Below are 25,407 nucleotides of genomic sequence, written 5' to 3'. Positions count from 1 at the left end.
ATAAGTGAAAGATTCATTAAAATTACTGATATCAATTTGTTGCTATAGGAACAGCCTTAAAAGTGAACATAATGCCAAGATGCGCATGCAGTTGTAACATGGCTATATAAAAAACCAGAATTTCCATTTTGAGGCAGAACTGTAAGTCGGCAGTAATTTGTACATGACAAGCGTTTATTGACGTTGGTGTACTATTTACATCCATTGTTATGCAAATAATAATGTAGTGTTGCACAAACTGGGTGGCTGGAACGAAAGAAAATATCTAATGAAATATACAGGACCATTGCAGAGTCGTGAGATCTCTGGATGCCAAGATACTAAACAGTATTTGACTTTCTCTGCTTGAAGGATGTAATACAGTTGAATACTAAGATTACAGTCACACTCTGAGAAGATACTGTGTGGTTTATTGATGTTTTCGAATATTTGATGGTATGTACATGTGCGAAATATACAACAGTTAAAATAACTACAGCGAGTCACTAGCATTTGGAAACATGGCTAATTATAGTGAATCTATGCATTTCAAAAGTAAATGAAAAATCAACTGGCAAACTGAAAGTCAACTGGATATGCAGCATCAATGAATATTCATAACCATCAAATATGACAAACATAGAAAACATAAAATAAACACCCTGATGTAAACTTGAGGAAACAGTTTGGGTCAAGAAAAAACTAAGCATATCCAAGGACATGCAACCAAATTTCTCCATTGTTCCCTCTAAGCAACTTTTCTTAATATAAATATTAATTTGGTTAATGTTAATACCAGACTTTTACTCGGTGACCTCACTGAGTAAGTTGCCTCCAAAAGAGGCTTAAAGGAAACACTCTTTTCAACTCATTCCCCGAATGCATCATTATCACATACTCAACAGAGCACAGCAACCAAAGAAACTCCAGCATTTTCTGCAGGTACCTGCATGTATTATACAGATGGCCATTACATTTCCTATACCAGAGTAAATGTTTTCTCTGAAGATAAATATTTAACTTTTAAGAAAAAAAAAGTAGACATAAGACAACATTGATGAACTCCTACAAGATGAACAATAAATTTACTTCAAAATATTTGAAGATATGTCAAATATATGTACATGTACAGGAAACATAATGGCCGTCTGTGTCACTGACGTTACACACACTTTTATTAAGCAAGGCAGTGAAGCGGCGTCCACAAAAACATTTTTAATAATAAATAGAATTATTCTGTACATGGTACTTGCTACATTGTACCATGATAAATTAAGCAATTTAGCCTGGGTCAGGATAAGGACTACGTCCTCCTTGATTCTTGTCTAAGACATGTGCCAAAGAGGATTAAATACCATGATTTATATAAATAAAAACACATAGAACATGACTAGATAGTATATTCTTTTATAAAGGAAAAAAATAAAAATATTCTATAATCTAAAAAAAACAAAAACGGAATCTTCTTTTCTTTTACTTGACTGATGGGAATATGTTTGGATTCCGCGATGCAACCCAGGCAGTGAAAACATCTCTAGAAGAAAGCAAAATATAAAAAATTAAAAAAAACCAAGAACATCAAAATGAAATGAGATACACAACAATAAGTGTCAAATACTGAAAACCGCACAGACCCAAATGAAAGCTACTCCCATCAAAAAACATAATGGGGGTAACAGTGCCTTCAACTCTCCTACAGATGATGTTGAGGGCGCTGTTGCACCAGTCAGATTTTTAAAAAATTCTCTCGAGCTATAATATTGAACTTATTTCCTGATACAAATATATAACCTAACCAGGTAAGCCAAAATTGGTACATTTGCTGATTGACAGTCTGGCTTATTGAGAACATGTTTTCTTTCCTGCTGTACATTGAACAGTGTTTAACCTAACAGATATACATGTAGGGTGTAACATGCATGTAATCATATGGCAACGGCTATTACACACTATCAGTTAATTTACCGATGGAAACCTGATAACATTAATGATCAGTTTGACTGTACAGCGCTGTCAGTGACTTTAATTGTCAATTTGGACATCAGATCTCATTTGTTTTCGAACAGCTCCTGTTCAGCTGGGTCCTTCATCAGTAATTGCAGGCACAAATGGATTTAAATGCAATAACGATCGTAATGCTGTGAGAGGTACTCCTGTGTAATTACTTTAACACTTTGTGTAGTTACTTTGACATTAGCTTGTGGATTATGCCTATCGGCTATGTACCAAATATCATAGGTTATTGAGTGGTAATGGAGTAAAATACGTTGTCCGTTCTGATGATGTCACACCAAGCCATTAAATTACACGCTACATGATTAAAATTAATATCCAACGACACATGTCATATTTCATATATCATTTAACGTCACCTTCAGTCACGTCTGCACAAGACTTGATGAATGGACATTAATGTTCTGTCCTTGGCAATATTAGATGTTACATCATTGACATAGATTGCAAATCGTGTTATCAGGAGTGAGTAAATAAATCTTTATTAAAGTTAATGTGAAATATATCTTCTGCTTAAAGAGCAGAGCAACATATAGAATGAAAAACAAGTTTAAATTCTGGACTATTCCAGAGTTTGTCAACAAGTCAGCTTAGGAAGAATAGAGGTACCAACAACAAAGGAATTCAGTGGGTCTGGATAGGATTACCAACAACAAAGGGAGTCAGTGGGTCTGGATAGGGGTACCGGAGTCAGTGGCTCTGGATAGGGGTACCGGAGTCAGTGGCTCTGGATAGGGGTATCAACAACAAAGGGAGTCAGTGGGTCTGGATAGGGGTATCAACAACAAAGGGAGTCAGTGGGTCTGGATAGGGTTACCAACAACAGAGGGAGTCAGTGGGTCTGGATAGGGTTACAAACAACAGAGGGAGTCAGTGGGTCTGGATAGGGGTACCAACAACAAATGCCTTCAGTGGGAATGGATAGGGTTGCCAACAATGAAGGGATTTGTGGGGATGGAATTACAGATCCCAACAAGGAGATACATCAGGTATGGGTATATGATACCAACAACAAAATGCTTCATTGGGTGTGGTTAACAACAACAACAACACAGAACATCAGTGGAAGTGAGAGAGAACCCAAAACAGATCTCAGGCCTTCATTGTTTTCTTGAGTAGCAGGAGTTTGGCAAGTAGGCAAGGGACACATACAGGAATGAAAAGCACAACAAGCAAAACATTAAATAAACAACACTTTTACAGGGGTAGATAGGGGAAAGAATCCAACCCTTACCTTGCTGAGCATCGGAAACATCTTAGGGGAGGAAAGAAAAAGAAATAGTGCAAAAATTTACATTTGGACTGAAATAATTGACATCTAGAAAATGGCTACAAGTTATGAAAACACCCAATAACTTATGCTGAGGATTCATTGAGTTGCCAGCAAAGCAAGGGTTCAATAAGTGGGTTAAAAACTCACCTGCAGTGACTGACAACACACTCATTACTGCAATATTCTTTATCCCAATCAGGACTCTCCACAGCGGGATTCTCACAACCAACCCTCATGCAGGTCGCTGACCTTTTACGCTCATTTGTGTGAACCTAAGAAGAGTAATTATGACCAATGATATGTCAGTTGCAAGTGTGCTTTCTCCAAAACTGTTGTACATGTAATACCTCATCAAATTTCATTTTGCTCACAGAGTTCACATGTGATTATATTGGTAGTCGCAAAACGTACAAAGTAATAGCATTCCTGCACATTTATCAAAGCAGTATTCACTTAACATGGTGTTTTATGAAATATGAGCATTTTTAAATAGCGAATTTTGCTCAATGCACAATATACAGAATTTTAATTTAGCTGCCAACAATCTAATTGTGAAAATATGCTTTTTTTTAAAAAGAAATATCGTTTCACAGTAACTGAAAATTATATTTTCAAAGAAATCAAATCGGTCTTACCATATGAGGCTGAAGTTTTGGATTGGTGATAATGGTTTGAACAACAGGTTGTTGAGAAGCTGACCTGGCAACTGTCGTCATGGTAACAGTTATGGGCATGGAAGCTGTTGGGGTTGGTTTTGGCGCAATGATTCGTGGTATTGACTGAATCATTGTAGTAGTTGTGTTGGCACTGGTGAGTGTGTTACTGGTCACTGTCATCTTTTTCTGTTTGTGACTTGACACATCTTCTGTTTCTGCCTGGTCCACAGCAGCCTGCAGCAAGATTAAAAAACAGAAAATTAGTGATTTTTATACATTTTCCAAACCACATGCAGTACAATGCATTATGGGAGATTTGTAAAAACAGCTTAAGGTTACACAGTAACTGCAAACATCCTTATTCATTCATTTCTTACAAAATATTAAAAACTGATGTTCTTTCCTGTATCATTAAAGCTTGGTGTAGATATTTTCAGAAAATGATAAATAAAGCAAAATCCTCTGTAAATGCATGCATGATACAAGCCTCCATTGCAATTATTTCTTATTTCAATATATTGCCTAGGGAGTGATGATCCTAACCACAGAATTTCACAAAAGATGATGAGGAATGAATAAACAGGCATTGAAAATTGCTGTCAACATTTCATCGTCATAGAAATCAGCAAGACTACATCACATTTGGAATTAAAATCAAAATGTTTATAATGCTCAGTTCAGTTTATTGCAAGACAACTGAATTGTTCGGAAAAAAGTAAAATCCATGAAAAATGTTTTATGCAGAGTATATGTAAACAACAACAATGAAATCTTAAAGCACCGCAGTCTTCATGCAGCGACTGTTCACACTTTGTGTAAACGAACTATGTATTTGATATGCATTGTGTGAGTCGCATAGAATCATACCGAACACACTGTGACATGACGAATAGTGCTTTACTAATGTTATTGTGTATTAGTCATTTCTAACTGGAATTAATGAATACCATGTACATTGTATATTATTATTTTTAATAACTGATCTCAATGTAAATAACGGTGAAAACAATATTTTAAATATTTTAGCTGTCTTACTCGTTTCAGCAATTATTATTCTTGTAATTGGCAGTGAGCCAACACATAGGGAGTGCCATTAAATTATAATATACATTATGAACTAAAATTATATATAGTATTTTATTATGGAGGTGAATGGCCAATTTATTAATATTAATAATACAGTAATACATTAATGAAAGATGGCTGCAACAATAACCACCAAACCTTTCAATGTTAGGCTATTCAAAACGCAATTTAATGTCTCTGGCACTTTAATAAATTATTATGAATATTGGTAAAAAAAGGACATTAATATTCATTTTGAGTGTAAGTATTTCATACGTTTTCATTTATAGCTACATCATATGTTGATCCAGATTAAAATAAATGTTTTTCTATTACAGCATCTATTCTGCCTCCATGTAAGTTTATACAATCACTACATGGATATTCAAAGAAATATGGTAGACAGTCTGCAGATCATAATCAATTTAAATTCTATCAATTTCCTAACTAGCAATGATTTTTAAAAAATAATTCTGGTGTTTGCTGGGACTGGACCAGTGTTTGATGTGGCCTAATCAGTGTTTGCTAGGACTCGGCCAGCGTCTGACGTTTTTAATTTTAAAGAAAGTTATAACAACCAAAATTATGTATTGAAATGCTACTACATGTCATATCCCAGATCAAATGCCAGACAAAAGACTTAAAATAAAACACAACATAGATAAAAGGATTGACTTGTGGTCGCATGACCTTTGATGAGCAATTACCAATATACCTGCATACCTTGGTACTATGCAGCACTGCGCTTCAACTTATTTGAAATGATTATTTTGAATATTTATTTGATCAATTTTGTTTGAACTTGGTGAAATGAGTCCAACTCTGTAAAACATGTTTAATATTTGCATTTAATTTAATGATCTTTATTTCCTGAATGAGATTAAAATTGGTCAATGCAATAATTATTCTTTATGAGGAAAGTCATAATCTACCGTTTATTATAAACTAAAAACTCTTGTAAACATGATTATTGTTTTCAATAAGCAAATGTAGAAAATGTTGACCTAAATGCCCTGAATACGTTTTGACAACATTCACATCATATAATATTTTAAAATCTAACACTGATGAGCCCTCTAAAGTTGGTTGCCATAGCAATATCATCTGTGAATTACTAACCTTTGACACAAGACTAGCTCTGTAGGCAGCTAGTTTTTTTAAGTACTCTTTTTTAGCAGCCTCAGTATTCTGCTTGTAAACCTATGTACAAAGAGAAAGAACAGTCAAACTGTTGATCATTTGCATACAATCAAAATCGCCACCTGAAATATGGCTGATTACCGATATTTTCTGCCAAACTTCAAATATGAAAAACATAATACTGACATACATTTAGAAATGAAAACTGATAGTCGTGATATTTTTTTTGGCGAAAAAATGTAAATAAAAAAAAAAAATAAGTAAGAATAAAACAGATTTCAACAACAGGAGATAGCTCTTACTTGCTTCTGTTCTACACCCAGGCTGTCCCACATCGAAGCCACAATTTTTGAGACTTCACCAAAACTAGCGTTTGGATTCTGTCCTTTGATGGCTGCCTGAGTATCCCTAAAAAACAACGCATATGCAGATACTGGCTTCTGTGGCTCATTCGGGTCCTTCTTTTTCTTTTTCTTTGGTGTCTTTTTCTTTGGCGGAGGTGGCGTCACTTCAACAGCCGTTCGTTTCAGAGTGCCGACAACCTGTTTACACAACAATAAAATACACACAATTTAAAACCAATGTTGGCTTTCAGCATCAGTCAAATTTAAAGTAGGAGGTCATTTTCCAACTTTTATTAGAAAATGTTTGAATATATGTGAGCAATTAAACGATGTACCTGAGCTTTAGATCGAAAATAGCAATTTTTACCAAAATTGACAAAAATATTGACTAAAATTAGAGAATAGTAGGTATCTTTACAAAATGAACCACTCAGAGAGAGAAAGAGAACCACCCGAGGTACATTTGCAGTGATTATAAAAACCTATACAGCCGACGGTTTTTAAGAAGAAGTTGAAAATGTAGCCGGCAGACAATCAGTGATATGAATAGACAGTGAAGCTAAAACATAGTGCAGACATTTTCTTCCGATAAAGCTCTAAGCCTACAGTGTATTACATGTATTTGTTTCATCCAATTATAGAAGCTGACAATTTTATCAAAATATTTTGTTGCAAGTTAATTTGGACACAAGTTATCAACTTTTCTTGTTTTTGACATGATGCGCTAACACTACAAGCTATAGACAATTACATCTACATTCACTGTATATTATCTAATGTGTCTCTCAGATTTCTGGATGCAGGGGTTAGGGGCGGTACATGTGAAAGCACTCTGCATATACAGAGGTCAAAAATACAGATTGTAATTACACTTATGCTTGCAGACTATTATAGCAACACTTAACCTTTTGAGCAATATTATATTTCCCACCAATTTTTTTTTTAATATGCATTTTCTTTCTGTGTGGAATTGTCATAATGTATTACGAAGTACAGATCTAGATCAGAATAAATGAGAAAATTTTTTTCTGATTGTGACTAAAAAATCATTGGCGTATAATTTTGTTTGTGAGAGCCATTGTAGAGATACATACCTGTGAAAGGGGAGTGTTATCATCACTATCTTCACTACTTTCATGGGGTATCGGGGACGTTGTTGGTGGCGATGGACTGTGCTTTGATAACCGACCATCAACCATGTGTATCCCATGCCGCATTCCAACTTGCAGACCGAGATGTGAGCTGATTGCTGATTGGTTGATTGTAGACAACTGACTGACTTGACTCTGTACATGCTGCGGTGGTGGAGGTATATGAACATCGTGGATGTACGAGGGGGTTGGGTGTGTTGTCATAGCAAACGTTGTCATGGGAAGAGTATGACTATAGGACTGTTCTCCCGTCGATTGCACTGCACAAGGTACCGTGTCAATTCCCAAGCTACAGTTTGAGGCTGTTATAGGTGGAATATCAATTGTCTGTGGTGGGAATTGTGGATCAGGGAATGTTTCCATTGCAGGGTTCGGTAAAGAATCTGCAGTCTCTGTGATATGAGCCTGGGTAAACTTTGGGTTTGAGTCATGTGTGAATGTTGGTGATGGGCTTGTCATTGGTTCTGTTAAGGCTGGTGCTGTGTTTGGGTCGGTCATACTGGTAGACATTGCTTCCATTGCTATCTGTGGCGGAGTGATTGGAGGAATGTCAAACTCTTCATCACCTAGGCTTGGTGTATGGAAAGTCTGAAAAAGGTCAAAAATAAACAATGGTGTTTAGTAATAAAATAGTTTTGATTTTTAAAAAGTCACAGTTGGTGCAGAGGGAACATTTAAATTTCACACTTGCTTTATACACCACATGAAACAAATAAAAAGGAAAAAAAATTTATTAAAACGCTAAAATAGTGTTCAAAATTATATATTTGACATTGAAGTCATGCCATTCTTGCATCAGAGCTTTACTTCCGCTTTGAGACTATGTGAAACAACATAGTACTGTAAATAGGACCATAGTTAACATCAATATGTCGTGCATTGTGTGTTAAATGAGTTAGATAAGATGAACACTGAAAATCTGAAAAAAACATGATACACAAAAAGTTGTGTTGCACGTAATAACAGTTTCAATGAACGAGTGAAACTATAAGTGTACTTTCAACCACAGAAAATTGTAGTAGGTAAACACAGTCCTCTGTAATTATTTAATATAACAATGTATTCCGGACAAATAAGTATGAGAAAGGATATTTTGTCCAAAACCTCTGGTTATATTTAATAATTACCAGGGACTATGATTACCTACTACTATTTTCTATATACGTTTGTTATATTTATTAGTCCTAGCAACTTTCTTCTATTTTAATTTTAGCCACAATGGATATCACCCGTGAAGACAAATAACCGCATCATATAACTTGGCTTATATGCATCTTAATGTTACCATGTGACTGCGAGAGATATTGAAATCTTTTGACTGGAAGCAATTTAACAAGTGATAGTATATACTGTATTAGTGGGCGTTTGTTTCACTTACAGGGTAGCAAGGATGGATGCAATGTTAGCGGTTCTTGTTTCACTTACAGGGTAGCAGGGATGGATGCAATGTTAGCGGTTCTTGTTTCACTTACAGGGTAGCAAGGATGGATGCAATGTTAGCGGTTCTTGTTTCACTTACAGGGTAGCAAGGATGGATGCAATGTTAGCAGGTTCTTGTTTCACTTACAGGGTAGCAAGGATGGATGCAATGTTAGCAGGTTCTTGTTTCACTTACAGGGTAGCAAGGATGGATGCAATGTTAGCAGGTTCTTGTTTCACTTACAGGGTAGCAGGGATGGATGCAATGTTAGCAGGTTCTTGTTTCACTTACAGGGTAGCAAGGATGGATGCAATGTTAGCAGGTTCTTGTTTCACTTACAGGGTAGCAAGGATGGATGCAATGTTAGCAGGTTCTTGTTTCACTTACAGGGTAGCAAGGATGGATGCAATGTTAGCAGGTTCTTGTTTCACTTACAGGGTAGCAAGGATGGATGCAATGTTAGCAGGTTCTTGTTTCACTTACAGGGTAGCAGGGATGGATGCAATGGGTCATAATTGGAACGAAGAATTTATTGACGATTCATTCACTAGATATTGAGACAGCATGTGTTTGTCACAACCTATTTTGGTAGAAAATTACTTTTAGGCATGCTGTGCGTTTTAAAGTAGGAATTTTAAGATAAAATTGGCTACAAATAGTTATTTATAAAAATACACAATATACATGTAGAACACATTACAAACAAAGTCCAAAACTTGTTGCTCAACATTTTATAGTAGAAAATTTGATCAAGAATTTTTTCTAAATTATGATAGATACTATAACATTTTCGCCGTTAGATTTTATTAACTTCCACTGTGACTCCCTGTCCTATTAGAACCCCCCCAAGTGATATTTCATTCATTGTTTGTATGCTGCAAATTCTAATGTCTAAAAATATATGTAAATTTTTATACATAGGAGATGTACTCAGATATAAATAGGCAAATATAATTTGATGTTTGGTAAAAATATTTACAGTTCTACATATTAATATTTCTTCTGGTAATTATGATAATCTGTAAAATTATGCAAATTAGGGGAGGGATATAAAATTGTTATAAAATGATGGGGTATATTCTAACACCCTTAAATTGCACATTATAGAAATATTGGCACTGACTAACCATTTCACTGCATATAATTTCACTTCAATTTTTGTAAAAACAATAGGATATTAATTCTTCGGAAACCACATGTCGTCGTATACATAGAAAACTGCAATTTGTGTTAAAATTAAAATATTGTTGAATTTAATTACACTGTTAAAGTCATTAAAGTCAATTTATGTAAATGTTTTTTTGCTGGTTCAGATTGCATCTTTTGTACCACATAATTACAAGTAAATTACATTGTCAAGGTCGTATGTGCCAATTTTAAATTTAGCAGAATTATAACTTTCTGCAAGCCTCTTTTTTTTAAATTTGAAAGAAAGACTTGAGGATAATTTGGTTGATAGCAGTACAAGTACAAATAGGTTTTCAATAATTTCCTGCTTGTTAGGGACAGTAGATACGAACACAGCGTGATGCGTGTATTTACAGATCTCTGATTATAGCATGGGGCTCTCATAATTGGCCGAATTGAAAGATCAGTGAAGTTATGATGACAGAAAAGTTGTTTGTATGAAGTACAAAATAATAATTTCATTATTTCCATATTTCGTCAATAGTTAGAGTTGGAAAAGTATACATTTGGGTATCTATGAACAGTAAAGGGAAAAAACAACTGATATCTTAGCAGTATTTTTTAAAAAATTTTTTAATATATTAATATAATTTCCGTTAATTCTCAACCAAGTGGAAAAAAATGGTTGATAATATTGAAAGTGAGCATGGGTGTAATTTATGAAGTTGAATTTGCGATTCAAACAGTTAAACAAAAAAATAGAAAATAAGGATGAAGCGAAAATCAGAACAAAAATAGAATGAGTACTAAAAGCAAAAATGTCAAAGTGGAAAAACTATTATGATCAAAATATGAGCTTTCATGAAAAAAAGTAATTATAGAGTGATTCAAGTTGGGATTAATTAATTGCTTTTGAAAATAACAAAAATAATAATCTATCTGTCAATAATTATCTACGATCCCTTACAAAGTATTCAACATGGCCGTAAGCAAGGAATGAAAACATATCAGAGTAGCAATCTGTAAACCCTAATTACAATAAATGTTCTTCATGTACAACCACCAATGAAATTCAATGTGCTTTCGTCAAATGTCACACACAGTATTTTTTTATTTCTCCTAATAATTGGTTTCTCAAATAAGCAGTAATAATTATACATGTATTAACCCGGTAGGATTTTTGGAGAAAATTTTAAGAATATTCTTTTCATGAAAGAAGAAAAGAACACAGATACAGAGAAACACTTGAAATGTACATGTACTTCAAATCTGGTTCTGGAGTGCTAAAGATTTAGTACTTTTTTTTTAACTGTATTTAAAGCTAGTTTAATACCATGAAAGACACATTTTAGCGAATCGTTGACTCACGAACATTACTAGCGGCGAGAATACAAAGAATTGATTAAATAGAGAACTGATAATTTAGCAAAGTGTGCACATCTTTACCAGAGTACAGCATTTAAACCATCATGCTATTTATCTTTGTAAACAAGAGAAGAACTCATTTAATGAATGTCATCAAAGACGAATCAAATTAGAATGCGTTCATTTCACTACTCTAAAACTGAAATTTTTCTGTTTATCAAATATGCCATTCAATTTCTAAGCATAAAGAAACCTTAAAAAAAAATAGAAATTGATGGTGTTTTTTTTCCTCCTCTCATTTTTATCCTTTTAACGTGATTAAATTGGAAAGCAAGATGAATGCATTCCCCAATTCGCTGTCTTGGTTTCCCTCCTCTTACTTTACCCTCTGGCTGTCAGTTTCCTTTATAACAGATTTTTTTTACTTGGGGCAGTTGTTTCCTAAAAGGATCTTCAGTTGTTATCCTTGAATCCAAAATATACACAATGCTAATATAATCAAAGACGGCAGAGTGGTTTGCCTCTCCTAATTGGGTCTGCCATAACCTCAGTCTGCAAACTGTAAATTGTTAGGATTCCTTCTAATTTTATTTTTAATGTTCAATATTTAATATCTGAAAGGCCATGCTGAATATTTTCCAAGTTCAAGGATTATTGGTGGTTGTGTTAATTTCCATGCCTTCCAATACTAGGCTCATTTTTTGGGTGTTAATTTGCATATTATTAAAATACAGGGGCTTTTTTTTTAATCTGTATTTTGTCGTATTATATAGGTCCTTTTTTCTTGTTAATTCAAATATTATGAGGGGGGGGGACGAGTTTTTCATTCACATGAGAATGTCAATCTGTTTAGAGACCAACTGCAAACTTGCATTTTCTTTGCAAATTTGATTTCTTTAGTTTTTTCAACTTCCATAATTTAAAACCAAAGATTTTCCAGGTCTATTATGTAAGAGGGGATATGTAGGTTGCTATAGCAACATATGACAAGACAACTGCCATAAGTTGCATTCTTGGTAAGGTAAAATAAGCTTAGCGTGGCATAACAGCTGTTAGACCACAATTCCCGACGTGACACTCTCTAAATCCTACTCTTTATTATTATTTTTTTATCATTGCCGATGATTGCTGAAAGTATCTGAGGCAATAATTTGTTGATATCAAACTTAATCGTCGTAGGAACCAGCAACATCATTTGTGACCATGGAAACGCTCATTTCATCATTAACTGAATAAGTCGGTGTTATCATCACCATCATCAATACACATTTTATCCAATTTCCTTCAATTTTGTGACTCATCTGTTTGTACTGACAATAACCTTGGCATGGAAATCACATGCAAATTGTCTATAATAAATAGCACCCATAAAGGTCAGTTTGCTTGATGTGTACAGCCACAATTTTTTTCCTTTATGAACACTTCCTGTATAACAATCATGACAACGATAATAACAAATAATATATATACTCAAATATAAATACCATCACTCATATGAACTATAAATTTTTTTTTGCAATTTGAATATTATTTTTCACATACTTCAGTTGCCTTGACATTTCATGATGTCATATCCTCTTAATTAACTGGTGATGTCATATCCTGTTTTCATTAAAACTGTTATTCAACTGATTCAAGATGGCATTGTATTTTAACATGACCATTATTTATTTATTCTCTAAAGTTGTAGCATTTTTGTAATTTGTAATTAAGTAATTTGATTTACTCCCAAGATGCATAGCGTTAATTTGAATGGAGATTGGTCAATCAATATCAGGTGGCCGACATTTTAATGCTAATTGAGACTATGTTACTAACATTGCTCAAAAGATGGTGGTGAAATCATTATCAAATCAAGCGAGTATTTGATTCTCAGAAACTTGAATATGAACTTCTGTGATTTTAGAATGCTTTTGCACTTTTTCGCACATTACATAATGGGGAAAAGGAATGTCAGAGAAGACATTTTAAAGTTTAAAAAAATGGATCATAAGCAATCAATCAGATAATGAATTTCGAAAAAGTAAATGTTACTTTTTAAATTTTTTTTTTTTAATTACGAACTTACCTCATGTTGCATTACAGGATTTGGCGTGATTGTATTATTTTGTTGTACATTACTCATACTTAGACCAAAAGTAGAGTTGTCTTCTCCCTAAAAAAATAAAAACAAAAATGTCGGATCTTCATGTTTTCACAGTAAAGACATTTTGACCAATTGAATATAAGTGAGTAATAAAAATGATAATTGTGTTCATGGAAAATATGTTGAATATAATGGAATTAGAATCACTGTACATATAAGCTGATATCCTACACAAATAAATACACAAGTGAACTTAGTATTCATGTATTAAACATGATTCCAACATTTTATAGAAATAGGATAAAAAGATGCTTTTTTTTCAATGATATTTTAGTAAAAAATTATCTTCCATTTTTTTTTACAAATATACGAGAATTAATGGCCGACCAGAGTAACTTTTGTTGGAATTGTACACAGAGCAGATCATATTATGACTTATTAATGCACGTGTGAACAAATATTTGAAACGTTTCAACGTTTTTTATCGTCAAAGAGGTTAAATATATCCATGTATCAAATTACTTAAGCATTATAATTTATAAAAATTGTATGTTTTGGTAGTTTCTTATTAGAGTATATTTAATAATATAGTAGAAATATCATGAATATTACACATTAAAGAATGTCTCAATTACAGATGTCCATGGAGTCCGCCACTTCCATGATGGAAGATTGCGATGTCACAACAATAATTTGACCTGGTTACATATATTACATCACAATTTCTTTTTATCAGAGAAAAATTACTCGTATTCTCATCTTACATTAATATTTTTAATCAAGCATCACTCAGGGGAGTTGAAACAAATAAAACTTCACTGGACGAACCAGATTTAATATCGGTATTATTTCCGTGTAACAACTCCAATTTAAGAAATAAAAAAACAAAATTTATTTGAAAAATAAAAAAAAGAACCATGCCTGTTTTTATGAATATTTCATATTAAACTTCATATTCAAAAAGTATTGACTGCCTTAAAAAGATGGTGTAATTGCAAGAAATGGCAGATTTCACAAAAGCAATATGTCAACATCTGGATCATTCACTGCTACGATGTATTAAATGAGAGCCATTCAGGTAATGCTCTTTTTATTTATTAGCATATCAACAATAAAATGCTAATAACATTGCTTGAATACATCGCACCTGATCACTGAAGCATGGTCTGCTTTAAAACACATCTCGACCTAAAATAAGAAATCGTTGAATTCTATAGCAGTCTCATAAATGTTTATATGCACGTTATTCAGAATGAAAGAAAGGAAAAAAATATTGAATCATCTGCTATAGAAATGTTACCTAAAAAACATATTGTCCTTTATTGATTTGGTATGCATGGATTGTGGAAATAATTATCAGTTTAATTAGTTTTGGTAAACTAATAACTGTACCAATACCTGATGGTAATTCAGAAAATATCCAGCTTATATTCTTGCTACATTGATCGGTAAGTGTAGGAAAAAGGCCAACTGGAACTACTTTCCCGCCAAATTTAGTACTAAAATATGTATTTGGTGTTGCCACATTCACTTAGATATTCAATATCTGAAAATTATGTAAAGTGGCTGGATGGATCTTTAATTTGAATAATAAATTATAAGCAATTTTTCCCCAAAACAATAATAACAAATTGTTATTAAAAACTAGATGGTTAGTATAAGTTAATTTTAAACCACAATATAAATAAATCTGTAACTTTCCAAACAAACATAGAAATTATTTACATAATTAATAGGCACCATGAAATTTTGAGTACATTTTTGCGATTATAATAAACAGCCATTAAAATACATCTGCAAAATATTAACCATTTGAAATATTCCATTAATTTAGCAGCAATTTTTCATAAAAAATAAATTTACACATTATGAAGACATTTTTTTTCATTTTGTGCCTGTGACTTTAAAATTAACTTAGTGTCAACTTGACAAGTAAGACATTCAGATATCCATGGAAACGCTAATAAAATGCCATAAAAATCAAACTATCAATTTTGAAACCTTTATTAATGATAAAACTAGCGAATATAGCCTGTTCAATTCTTAATAAATGACAGTTTTATTACTCATAAAATTTCACAGCCCATATGTTATATTTTATTGATAACTGGCACTTTGCGAAGTGTAGCACATTGGTAAATACACCGATTTTAACACAATCAACTGCCAGGAAGTGCTGACCATTATGATTGCCATAAATAACATGTAGCTTTTCAATTGATGGTTATTTTTCACTTCATGGCAATCCATAATACACGATGACAAATGATACCGCCAAGTCTAATAACAGTCTTAATTTTACATCAAATTTCATTGTCCAATCCATCAAAATCAGATGTTCCCGGTACAGGGCACCGGATTTTCCCTGTCAGGTAGCCATTCCACCGTTGATAAATTGATGGGCATTTTGGGTGATTCGCCAGTCACCGGGGTCAAATTGGAAAGTAATGGCAATAATGCAAGCAACCCTCGGGGACGTATAGTTTTACACAAGTTATAAAACAACTTGTCAAATTTAATTCACTTCTCCATTATTACATTTACAGCCAGCAAATAACATGAAATGAGTTGGAGGTGTAACTTGAAAGATGGCCTACAACACTTATTAACCCTTGACCCTTATTGAATATATTATGCTCTAATGGCAGGGATAAAACAACAACATGGTTTTCATGATTGGAATAGTATACACCAGACTTCCCATGATTTGACGCTTTACGGAAATATTTGTATTTCTATATTAAAACCTCCTAAATAATGAAAGATTGCACAATCAAATTTCCACTAATACAAGAAGTCTGAGTGTACTGATCGGCAAAGTATATACATGTATACAATGAAATATACTGACTACTTGTATTGCTGGCATGATTGCATTCTAAACAAATATTGTATACAATTGATAAATTTCTTACGTATCTATTTTTTTTTAATATAAAATATGGATTATTAAATAAACATATTACATCAACTGAAAATGATGTATGACACAGACAGACCACTTTCAAATATAGGATAGTTCTTAGAACTAAAAATCACATAGCTGAAATATTTGCTTGTATTATTGCTCCCTAAAATTATTCTTAATGTATATCTAACACACCACTGTTGATGACATAGTCCCTGTTACATGCAGCTAGTGCTCCTTTGTATTTTGACTCGCAGGCATCAAGGGTGTGCATTTTTATAAAACAAAATGGCTACCAGATGGACATCTTTTATTTGAATCAACAAGATAGATTCAAATTGGTCAATGCTCCTCTAAAATGAAGCCACAAATAGAGACAACGTTCTCAGTTTTGTTTTTACCTAGTCTAAACATGGACATTAACTAGCAGTATTTTATTATATAGTAGTAATTTTTTTTTAAACTTGAAATTTACATTCTGTACTAGAAAATTTGTGGTATAAGACTTGTATCTGGGATTTTTTTTAAACTGACCATCACACATTTCTTCCAGATCTTTTAGTAGATTGTCACAATTCAAATATGAGAGTACCATTTTGAATTAAAAAGTTATGTTTAATTTAATACATTACACTGAGTGTTTCAGAATAATTGATATAAATATTGATACAATGGAAACCATAAGACTAATGGAAATTGTGAAGAAAACATTTTTTACGGTTGTAGGGAATCAAAAAGGCCTTTTGTGGCCTCAGAGTCTCTAGAATTGCATTAAATTTATTTAAAATTCTAAAAAACAATTTTTTAACAATTTTGATCATTGGAGGTATCAGAAATTATATGCATTTGGTGCAACAAAGATTACAGAAAACTACAGAAAAATATACAGAATGTTGCACTGAAATGTTGATAGAATGAAAATCTTGATAAAATTTTTACTGTGTGAGACACACTGGGAAGAAATATCAAGTCCTGAACACCAAACAGGTGGAATAATTGCCACCAAATTACAAATCACAGAAAATATCTTGATATCACATCCTCATCTTTCATCCACATTTACTTATTAATCGAAAGTATTTTTTATGGTATGCTCAAATAACCAACCATATTATGTAACTATGGCAACACTTTGGAGTACTTCATTCAAAAGTTTTTTCATTTGTGTGCTGAGCAGAGACCGTCATTAAAATATGGAAATTGAATAATACCCTCCGTTCAAAGCATAGTAATAATAAACATATTGAAGACTAGGAATCGGTATTCAATTTTGGAATTACCCATCACGCTAGAGACAGAACTACAGAGAATGGGAGAAAAATTGGCATTATCACAGGCAAATTAACTAAAGTTGATGTAATAGAGAATCTTATTGACGCCAGTTCTCTTGTAAAAATCCACAATGAAAAGACAGCATCAATAGCAATATACAGGCAATTTCCTCTTCAATCCACGACAAGAAATTTGAATTCCTCTTTGCATTAGCCGGGTGTTTGTCAGAGGTGCTTGGCACCCTATGTGTAATGGACACATCAAGGAAATTGTAACATATTTCAAGGATATAACTATTTCTAGTCAAACGTTGTTACAGTTAATTTGGGGTGACTGTGTCGAGACCACGAACATGTGTAGAAATTTACAGATTGAAAACTCAGTCAATGATTTGGTGAAATCAATTCACTCAGGAAATGACCTTGCTTAATTTGTATGTTTGGTGTTGATAATTATTCCATTATTTCAGGTCTAATGTAATATGCATAGATGGTTATAAATGTAGCTTTCAATCACGTTTTGATATCACTCTTCATAAATAAATAAAAATATGAATATTATGACAATCTGAGAATTATTTAAGTGTCACAATTGTTGTGAAATGACACATAGACCGCGTTTAGATTTTGTGTAAATAAACGAATAGATTCAAATTCATGCGAGACTTGCACAGAACACGACACAGTATTGATGACTGTCATTTCTAATTAGCAGTAAAATCATTTTGTGCTTGATATACTGCCCCTTGTGGTTTTCATGTAGAAAACATGATATTTTATAAAAATATACAAAAAGGCTTCATTTATTAATATTTATTGTACATGTGTAGGTCATTTCAAAGCATCTGCTCTTGCATGTTCAGTTCTCCATGAAGTACCAGCCACATGTACAATATAGATGATATACAAAATAGACGATATACAAAATAGACGATATACAAAATAGACGATATACAAAATTCGCAAATACGAAATTCGCAAATGAATCATCAATCAGTTAAAGAGGCAGTGGTCATCGCTGAGTGTGGGTTAAAATTTTGTGTAAACAATGTATTATATATGAATTGTATATGTCGCATGGGACCCACCCACATTGCATGTTGTCATATACATCACCATAAACATTAAAGTACAATGTATGTTGCTATAATTTAATGTACGGTAGACAGGGAGACACAGCCAGTGACTTTCACAAAATTTTGTCCAAGCAAAAACTGTGAAATTACGGAATAGTTAATGGATAGACTTTTTAAACACAGTTCTGGAAAAGGGAAGGGGTGAGAATAGAAGCGCACCCATTTCATAATACCTTATACAGTCAACAGCGTAACATGTACACTATCAGTTAATAATTACAGTGCTACATGTACGACGAGATTGATAGATAGAACAAATATGATACAAAAGCCGGGGCAATAATAAAGTCCTCTCTTAGACTGACAGGGCAATTGATGGATTGCTTGCAGACAATTATTCTCAAAACTTCAACCATCAATTTTCGGGAGTAGTTCTTTCAGTTGCCTCTCGTAATGATGACTACTACAGCTGGGAAAGGAGCTCACTTAATGACTAAGTGCAATTATTGCCAGTAAGACCATTCACCCATGTATTTAAATGAAACATTTGAATTAAACCAGTATTTTTCTTGTCTTGTATACTGTATGAATGTGCTTTTTGTATGTGTTCACTCAATTATATTTAATAATATATTCATTACATGGTAAAATTATTAAGTTAATACGCATTAAGATTATTAAAATTTAAATTATTTTTTGCCATTGTGCCGAATAATTTAGTTCATGTTCAAATAAATATTGCAGACAATGAAATACTACTGCTATGTTGTAGTTGAATATAGGTGAAAATTACCACAAATATTGGGGGTATGTCTGGGCAAGATGTAAATAACATTTTGAACTGATAAACCAGAAATAAAAATATTGTTTTTTGTATGCAAAATCTGTTATATGATTAAGCGTTTCCGGGGTTTGTATTTAATCCGTAGTGAAAAGCGAGACTGCTGAATAGTAGAATGAAACAGTGCTTTTTACAAGTTTTCCATAGTCAAAATTGTGTAGTATGTGAAAATTCAATTACTTATATTATTTATTTTGATGACTTAGTCACACTTTCATATCAACGGCTCCCTCCCTTTAGTAAACATGAACAGAGAAACTCAACAATGTCTAGTAGTGGGAATATTTAAAGTGTTAAATTGTCACACCACAGCATGTTCATCGGGGTCCATGCTCTGTATGTAATACATGTAAAGCACACTGTTAACATGATCTTTGAAGACATGCTGTGCTACCAACCACCACTTTAAGTTGTGAACACAGAAAAATTATAATTAAATAGACGTGTAATGTTTTGAAAACTGCAGATGAAGAGACTTGCCTTGTAAGGCAACTGGAGACTACATAGGTGCAATCACGTTCTGTTTTGATTGTCTTGGTTACTAAAAAAATCATTTTTAAATTTAACAAAATAAAACACAAATTGGTGATGGTGGTGGCAATGGAAAGAATAGACATTTATTTATTTATTTATTATTATCTGAGAATAATAATATTTCCTAAACTAAAGAAAATTTTTTCTGCTGGGTTTTCACTCAAGGGAAAATGAACAATGGCCAGTTAACACTGTTTTAAAGCCTTTTGTGAGTAACATTTTTTGGGTTCAGTTATGTTTTGTGAAGTGTAGACTTGAAAGTCTATTACTTTAAGTTGATAAAACAATATTGCCAGATGCACTTTGAATATTTGTATTCAGGTAGATTTAAAATAGAAAAAAAAAAAAAAATTGCTCAAATTGCTGAAAGCTCAAATTGTTGTCAGTCAGTCGCAATTTTACAAAGGAATGAGAAGAAAAACAACAACTTGGCCTTCATATACACTGAAAAAGAACTCCAACTGTGAAATTGTTTATGTTCAAGAATACAAAACCAATGCAACTACAGTTGCCTGTAGCCTTGTAAAAACTGTTTCATTTTTGCCACTATAAATTTTTTGCAATACAGTTTATAGTGAACCCAATGAAATATACGTGTCAATTTTTTGTCTGCTTTAATATCGCTTTTATTTTGCGAGGTAGAAAAATGTAAAATTTGTCAAATTGAACATTTCATTTGGCACAATTAGGATTCAATCCAACTCCTTGTAATTAAAAAAAAATTATAGCAACAGAAAAAATAAATCGATTTATAGTATTCACACAAGAATTGTGGTTCCATTGAGAAACATTTGCGATCAACACAACAAGTTTAATCACAGATGGAGATTTTTAGATTAATCTACATGGATGAGAGCCTTGTGGAAATCAGACTAGAAAGAATACATAGTCCACCTCAAAACAACGATGCATGTACACACTATAGTGAATTTAAATCAGCCATCTGTCTCTTCAAAATGTCAAAAATATTAAGAGTAATAAGCCACAGTCCTCAGTGTGTTGTTTCAATTATATTCAGTAGCCTTTGTCAAACACATTGTCTATTCGTATGAAGGCAGCAAATTTTATATTCGTACGACGACAGCCAATTTTTACTATCTGCAGGTGTATTGAACAATGAGAATGGTCAACAAAACAATTACAGTATAAAGTGAGTATGGAGCAGAAAATGTTCTTTTATCAGGATTCTCATCTGTTTTTTTTTTTAAATTATACCATATTATTTTAAACAGATACATCTACGGCAAAGCATGTTGAGAACATAAAAGCATGTAGCTTTAATTTTACCGTAGTGGTTGTGTACTTTTGAAACTGAAGTGGAACTTTCTGTCGCTGATTTATGCTTTCTATTGTACGTCATTATTTAAACTTTTATAGTAGAAAATTAATAACATCTTTAGAAAAAAGCATTTTCATAATTTTTATGAAATTAGTTTTCCAGCCCTCCAGTGCAAATTAACACAAAATCCATGTATTTGTTTCCATTATATGGTAATTCAAGGCGTAGTATTAAAAGGTTTTAAAAATGTGTATACAATTTTTTATATTATTTTAAATGCATATCATATTTCTACGTACTGTGTGAGTAAATTAAAATCAAATTGCACATTATTAGCGTCAAGTTTCCTCCTATCTATCTTGTCAAATTTTCAATATTCTTACCAACTCATTTTAATTTAAATCAAAACTGAGGAGTTACTAAACAGCACTGCAAATGGCAAAGGCAGCAGCGGTGGCGGTGGTAGCTGCGGCCATGTTGGTGACATAAAAATTAACCTTACAGGAGTCTGCAATACATTACAAATTACCAACATCTCCATACAATATTGACAAAATAATCAATGTATTTTGGAAACAAAAGATAAGTATAAAGCCACAATATGGACAGAGTGAATAATACAAAATTTTCTCATATCACTGAAAAGTACAAAATAATTTCTAAAAATATTAATTTCTATCACGCGTATTAATGTTGATCAGAATGAAATCTACGCCATTTAATCAATGACAATAAAATCGTAATAACATGTTTGTGCATGTCTGTGTAATATTAAATGCACCAAACATTTATTAAACTAAGTCAAAAATTCATTTTGACACTGGAGGAAATAATTGTAAACAGCAACCAGTATAAAATCTGAGTTGAAACGTAAATGTATTTTGTGTTAGCAAGGATAACTATTGATAAACCATAATTTGTTGCCATTGTTATAAGCTGAACATTATCTATCCATGTCTCTGATTGCCAGATAGAACCTACTGTCATGCAAAGATCAAAATCTAATAATTCAATCTACTATAAATATTGATGAGATTTAGTGTGAAAAGTCTCCATAAAAATTATATAGATCATTTTGAATAAATCTCAATATCATTGTTGTCATGACAACATAATCCATATGCACCAGTTACTCATTTAATCAGTTAGTTGCTTGTTTCACAGCAGCGGTTATAGCGACATGTAATACACAATCGTTCAATAATTTCCACGACTAAGGACAAATCCAAAATATCAAATTGTTTTAAACATGTTGGTGTGAGTGCGTAACTCGTTATGACATCACATATGGGAATGATAAGGATGAATATTAGGTAGACTACTTTGGAATCAATGCAGCTTAAGTAGTAATCTTACGTAGGAGGGTGTGATTTCCACAACAATTCTGAAAATCTCCCCCGAGGAGTTTTTTATGCAGCAATGTTTTCCTACCGCAGGACATTGAGGAGAGAACATTTACAATCGCGTAACATTGTGAAGAGGTTAATGAGGTGAAAATGTTATTTATTTTTGGTTGGCAGAGAAAAAAGATTTCTGGTCCATTAATTTTCTAAAATAAATGCAGGTACACTTAAATAAAAAATGTTTTTCCATGAAAAATTGAATTGATTTTTTTTGTTTCACAAAATTTTTTTTTTTTTTGGCGAGATATTTATTTCTATGAAAAATCTAATATTAACTGGTATCATGTAGCCCCATGACAAGCAACAAATACTAACTGCAGACTCTTCTCAAATTAAAATATAATTTAGCAGATTAACAATTAGCAATTCAGATTGAAAATTGCTGCTAAAAAAAAAAACCATGAACCAAAAAAAGAAAAAAAACCTGATCAAAACTAAAATGGTTACTTCACTTCATGCTCTACATGACCCCGTCCCGCAAAACTGTCAGTACACGACCCCTCCTGCAAAGCTAGCAGTAAATTTTAATATCATGCCTAGTTATAAATAAAATGTAATATAACCAGAATGCGAGTTACATTAAATAAAGGCATTAAAAACTGTATGACATTTATATTCCTGTAAATTTACTTTGTGCGTATACCTCCTTAGTCAATGATGTACAGACTTCTTTAAGGGGGAACAAAATATTCCCTTGGGCATAAATGACATTTTAGTGAAAAACCAACCAACATTTTCTGTCACATCGAAAGGTTTTCATATTGACTGTTTGCTATAATGATAGATACAGAGGGTCATCACAGGTCAGCGCTGTAACGCAGAAAGATTGAATCGCGTAGATTACACTACCTTGTCCATGTCATTGTAATTAATTTTTTCATTATTACCTGCCAGAGTAGATTTTTCACAATTTTAATGGCTATATGTCATCATAAAACTACATACATGCAAGAAATTCATAATAAAGCCGGAGTGCATCTGCAACTTGAGCTCGGCTAACTTTAAGACAAATGGTCGGGCAGTATGATGGAAGTATTTGCTACGGAATTAGCATCACTGCACACCTCCACTTGCCCAACTTCAGTTATTTTGGTACAATTTCAAATTGGCAAATTCGGTATTCTGCGTAGCCTAACAAGCCTACATTCACGGATATTTATGAAAAAGAACACATTTCTATAGCACTGCATCAAGCGTAGATTGTGATTTAAACGGAATCTAAATTAGTCGTCAATTCTATATAATTCTTATAATACGTTCAGTTCAGCATGAAGTCATACACGTCATTCGCTTCCTTAGAATAAATCGCACATGTAGATTATATATGAAATGGATACAGTAAAATTGAGACTTCATTTGTTTAGTGATGCAACACAAGTCAGTTTCAATACAAGTAGACTACATTCTCACATTTCATTTCAAAATTATTTAGTTTTACTAATAAGAAGAATAAAATTTGGATGTTTGGATTTATTTACAGAAGACGATTGCAATTATAAAATAAGAAAAAAAATTCAATCCGGAGAATAGTATTAAATTTATATAGATTTATTGACCTATGCTGTCAGAATTATAAAACATTAAAAACGCACTTCTATAACCAGATTAAACATTACTTTAGAGATTAGAAGTGATCAACTATTACTTGACCACAACGATGACGACAATATGTGTTGTAAGAATAATTTGAAAGCATCACAAAGCTAAACTGACATGACAGGAAAGAAAAAACACAGATCACTGAACTATTCAAATTAAAAGAATTGAAAAAATATTAATACCAGGACAGATAAAAAAATTAATAAAACTATGATACTTATAAAAACACACAATCCATATTCACAGATTCAGACACGATTATTAGTCAAAAGGAAGGATTAATTTAGGAAAGCAAATTTTCTGATGGATATTTGAATCGTCTATTAGGAACAAAAGACTGTACTTTAAAAGAGAGCAGTTAAATTGGAGCTACTCGGAGCTTTTATCAAAAACACGGTATAATAATAATAGAGTGCTGACAGGCCTAATAAGCACATATGGCATTAATCTGTTTGGCAACTATTAAAATAAATTAGTACACAAGTTTTGCCATAATTACCCGTCTGCTGTTACAGTATTGAAATTGAACAAATTTCAAGTAAATATATTAGGAAGGAGGCCAAAGAAATAATAATACTAACGATACTAGGGAATGGGCCCTTGTTAACAGCGATGCTATAATAGACGACTCAAGCTATATTGCGGCTGACAGCCACTATGGTTATCCTAGAACAAAAGAAGAACAGTCGTAGATAATGTGTATTTTGATAACGATATACATACCAGGAAAGTAAGGATTCCCATTCAGCACAACTTGTTGTGTTATATAAATCCCACAGAATTGAGGCATCAAATGGTTAGTTAAAGATGGTTCTTTCCGTCTCCTGTACTGTGTTCTCCAACTTGTACTTACACAGTGGACACACACACAACAGT

At 32.8% G+C, this 25,407-nt stretch overlaps 1 protein-coding gene across 2 annotated transcripts; it reads right to left on the bottom strand.

The window, feature by feature from the left end:
- Window positions 1–1,037: 1,037 nt before the first annotated feature.
- On the bottom strand, window positions 1,038–25,391 carry LOC100374939 (TOX high mobility group box family member 3-like). 2 transcript variants are annotated; one of them, XM_085500497.1, is made up of 9 exons: window positions 25,255–25,391; window positions 13,603–13,689; window positions 7,565–8,209; window positions 6,429–6,668; window positions 6,106–6,186; window positions 3,901–4,155; window positions 3,413–3,537; window positions 3,227–3,247; window positions 1,371–1,513 (listed from the first exon to the last, which is right to left on the bottom strand). In XM_085500497.1, the coding sequence occupies exons 1-9, from the start codon at window positions 25,273–25,275 to the stop codon at window positions 1,453–1,455; spliced, it is 1,536 nt and encodes a 511-aa protein (XP_085356623.1). In that variant the 5' UTR covers window positions 25,276–25,391; the 3' UTR covers window positions 1,371–1,452. The 2 variants fall into 2 exon arrangements, with proteins under 2 accessions (XP_085356624.1, XP_085356623.1); XM_085500498.1 differs by lacking the exon at window positions 3,227–3,247 and having other exon boundaries at window positions 1,038–1,513.
- Between the last annotated feature and the right edge of the window lie 16 nt (window positions 25,392–25,407).

The sequence above is a fragment of the Saccoglossus kowalevskii genome, chromosome 6 (genome assembly GCF_978046115.1).
Source record: "Saccoglossus kowalevskii chromosome 6, keSacKowa6.1, whole genome shotgun sequence".
Lineage (NCBI taxonomy): Eukaryota > Metazoa > Hemichordata > Enteropneusta > Harrimaniidae > Saccoglossus > Saccoglossus kowalevskii.
This window is presented reverse-complemented; position numbering and strand designations above follow the sequence as displayed.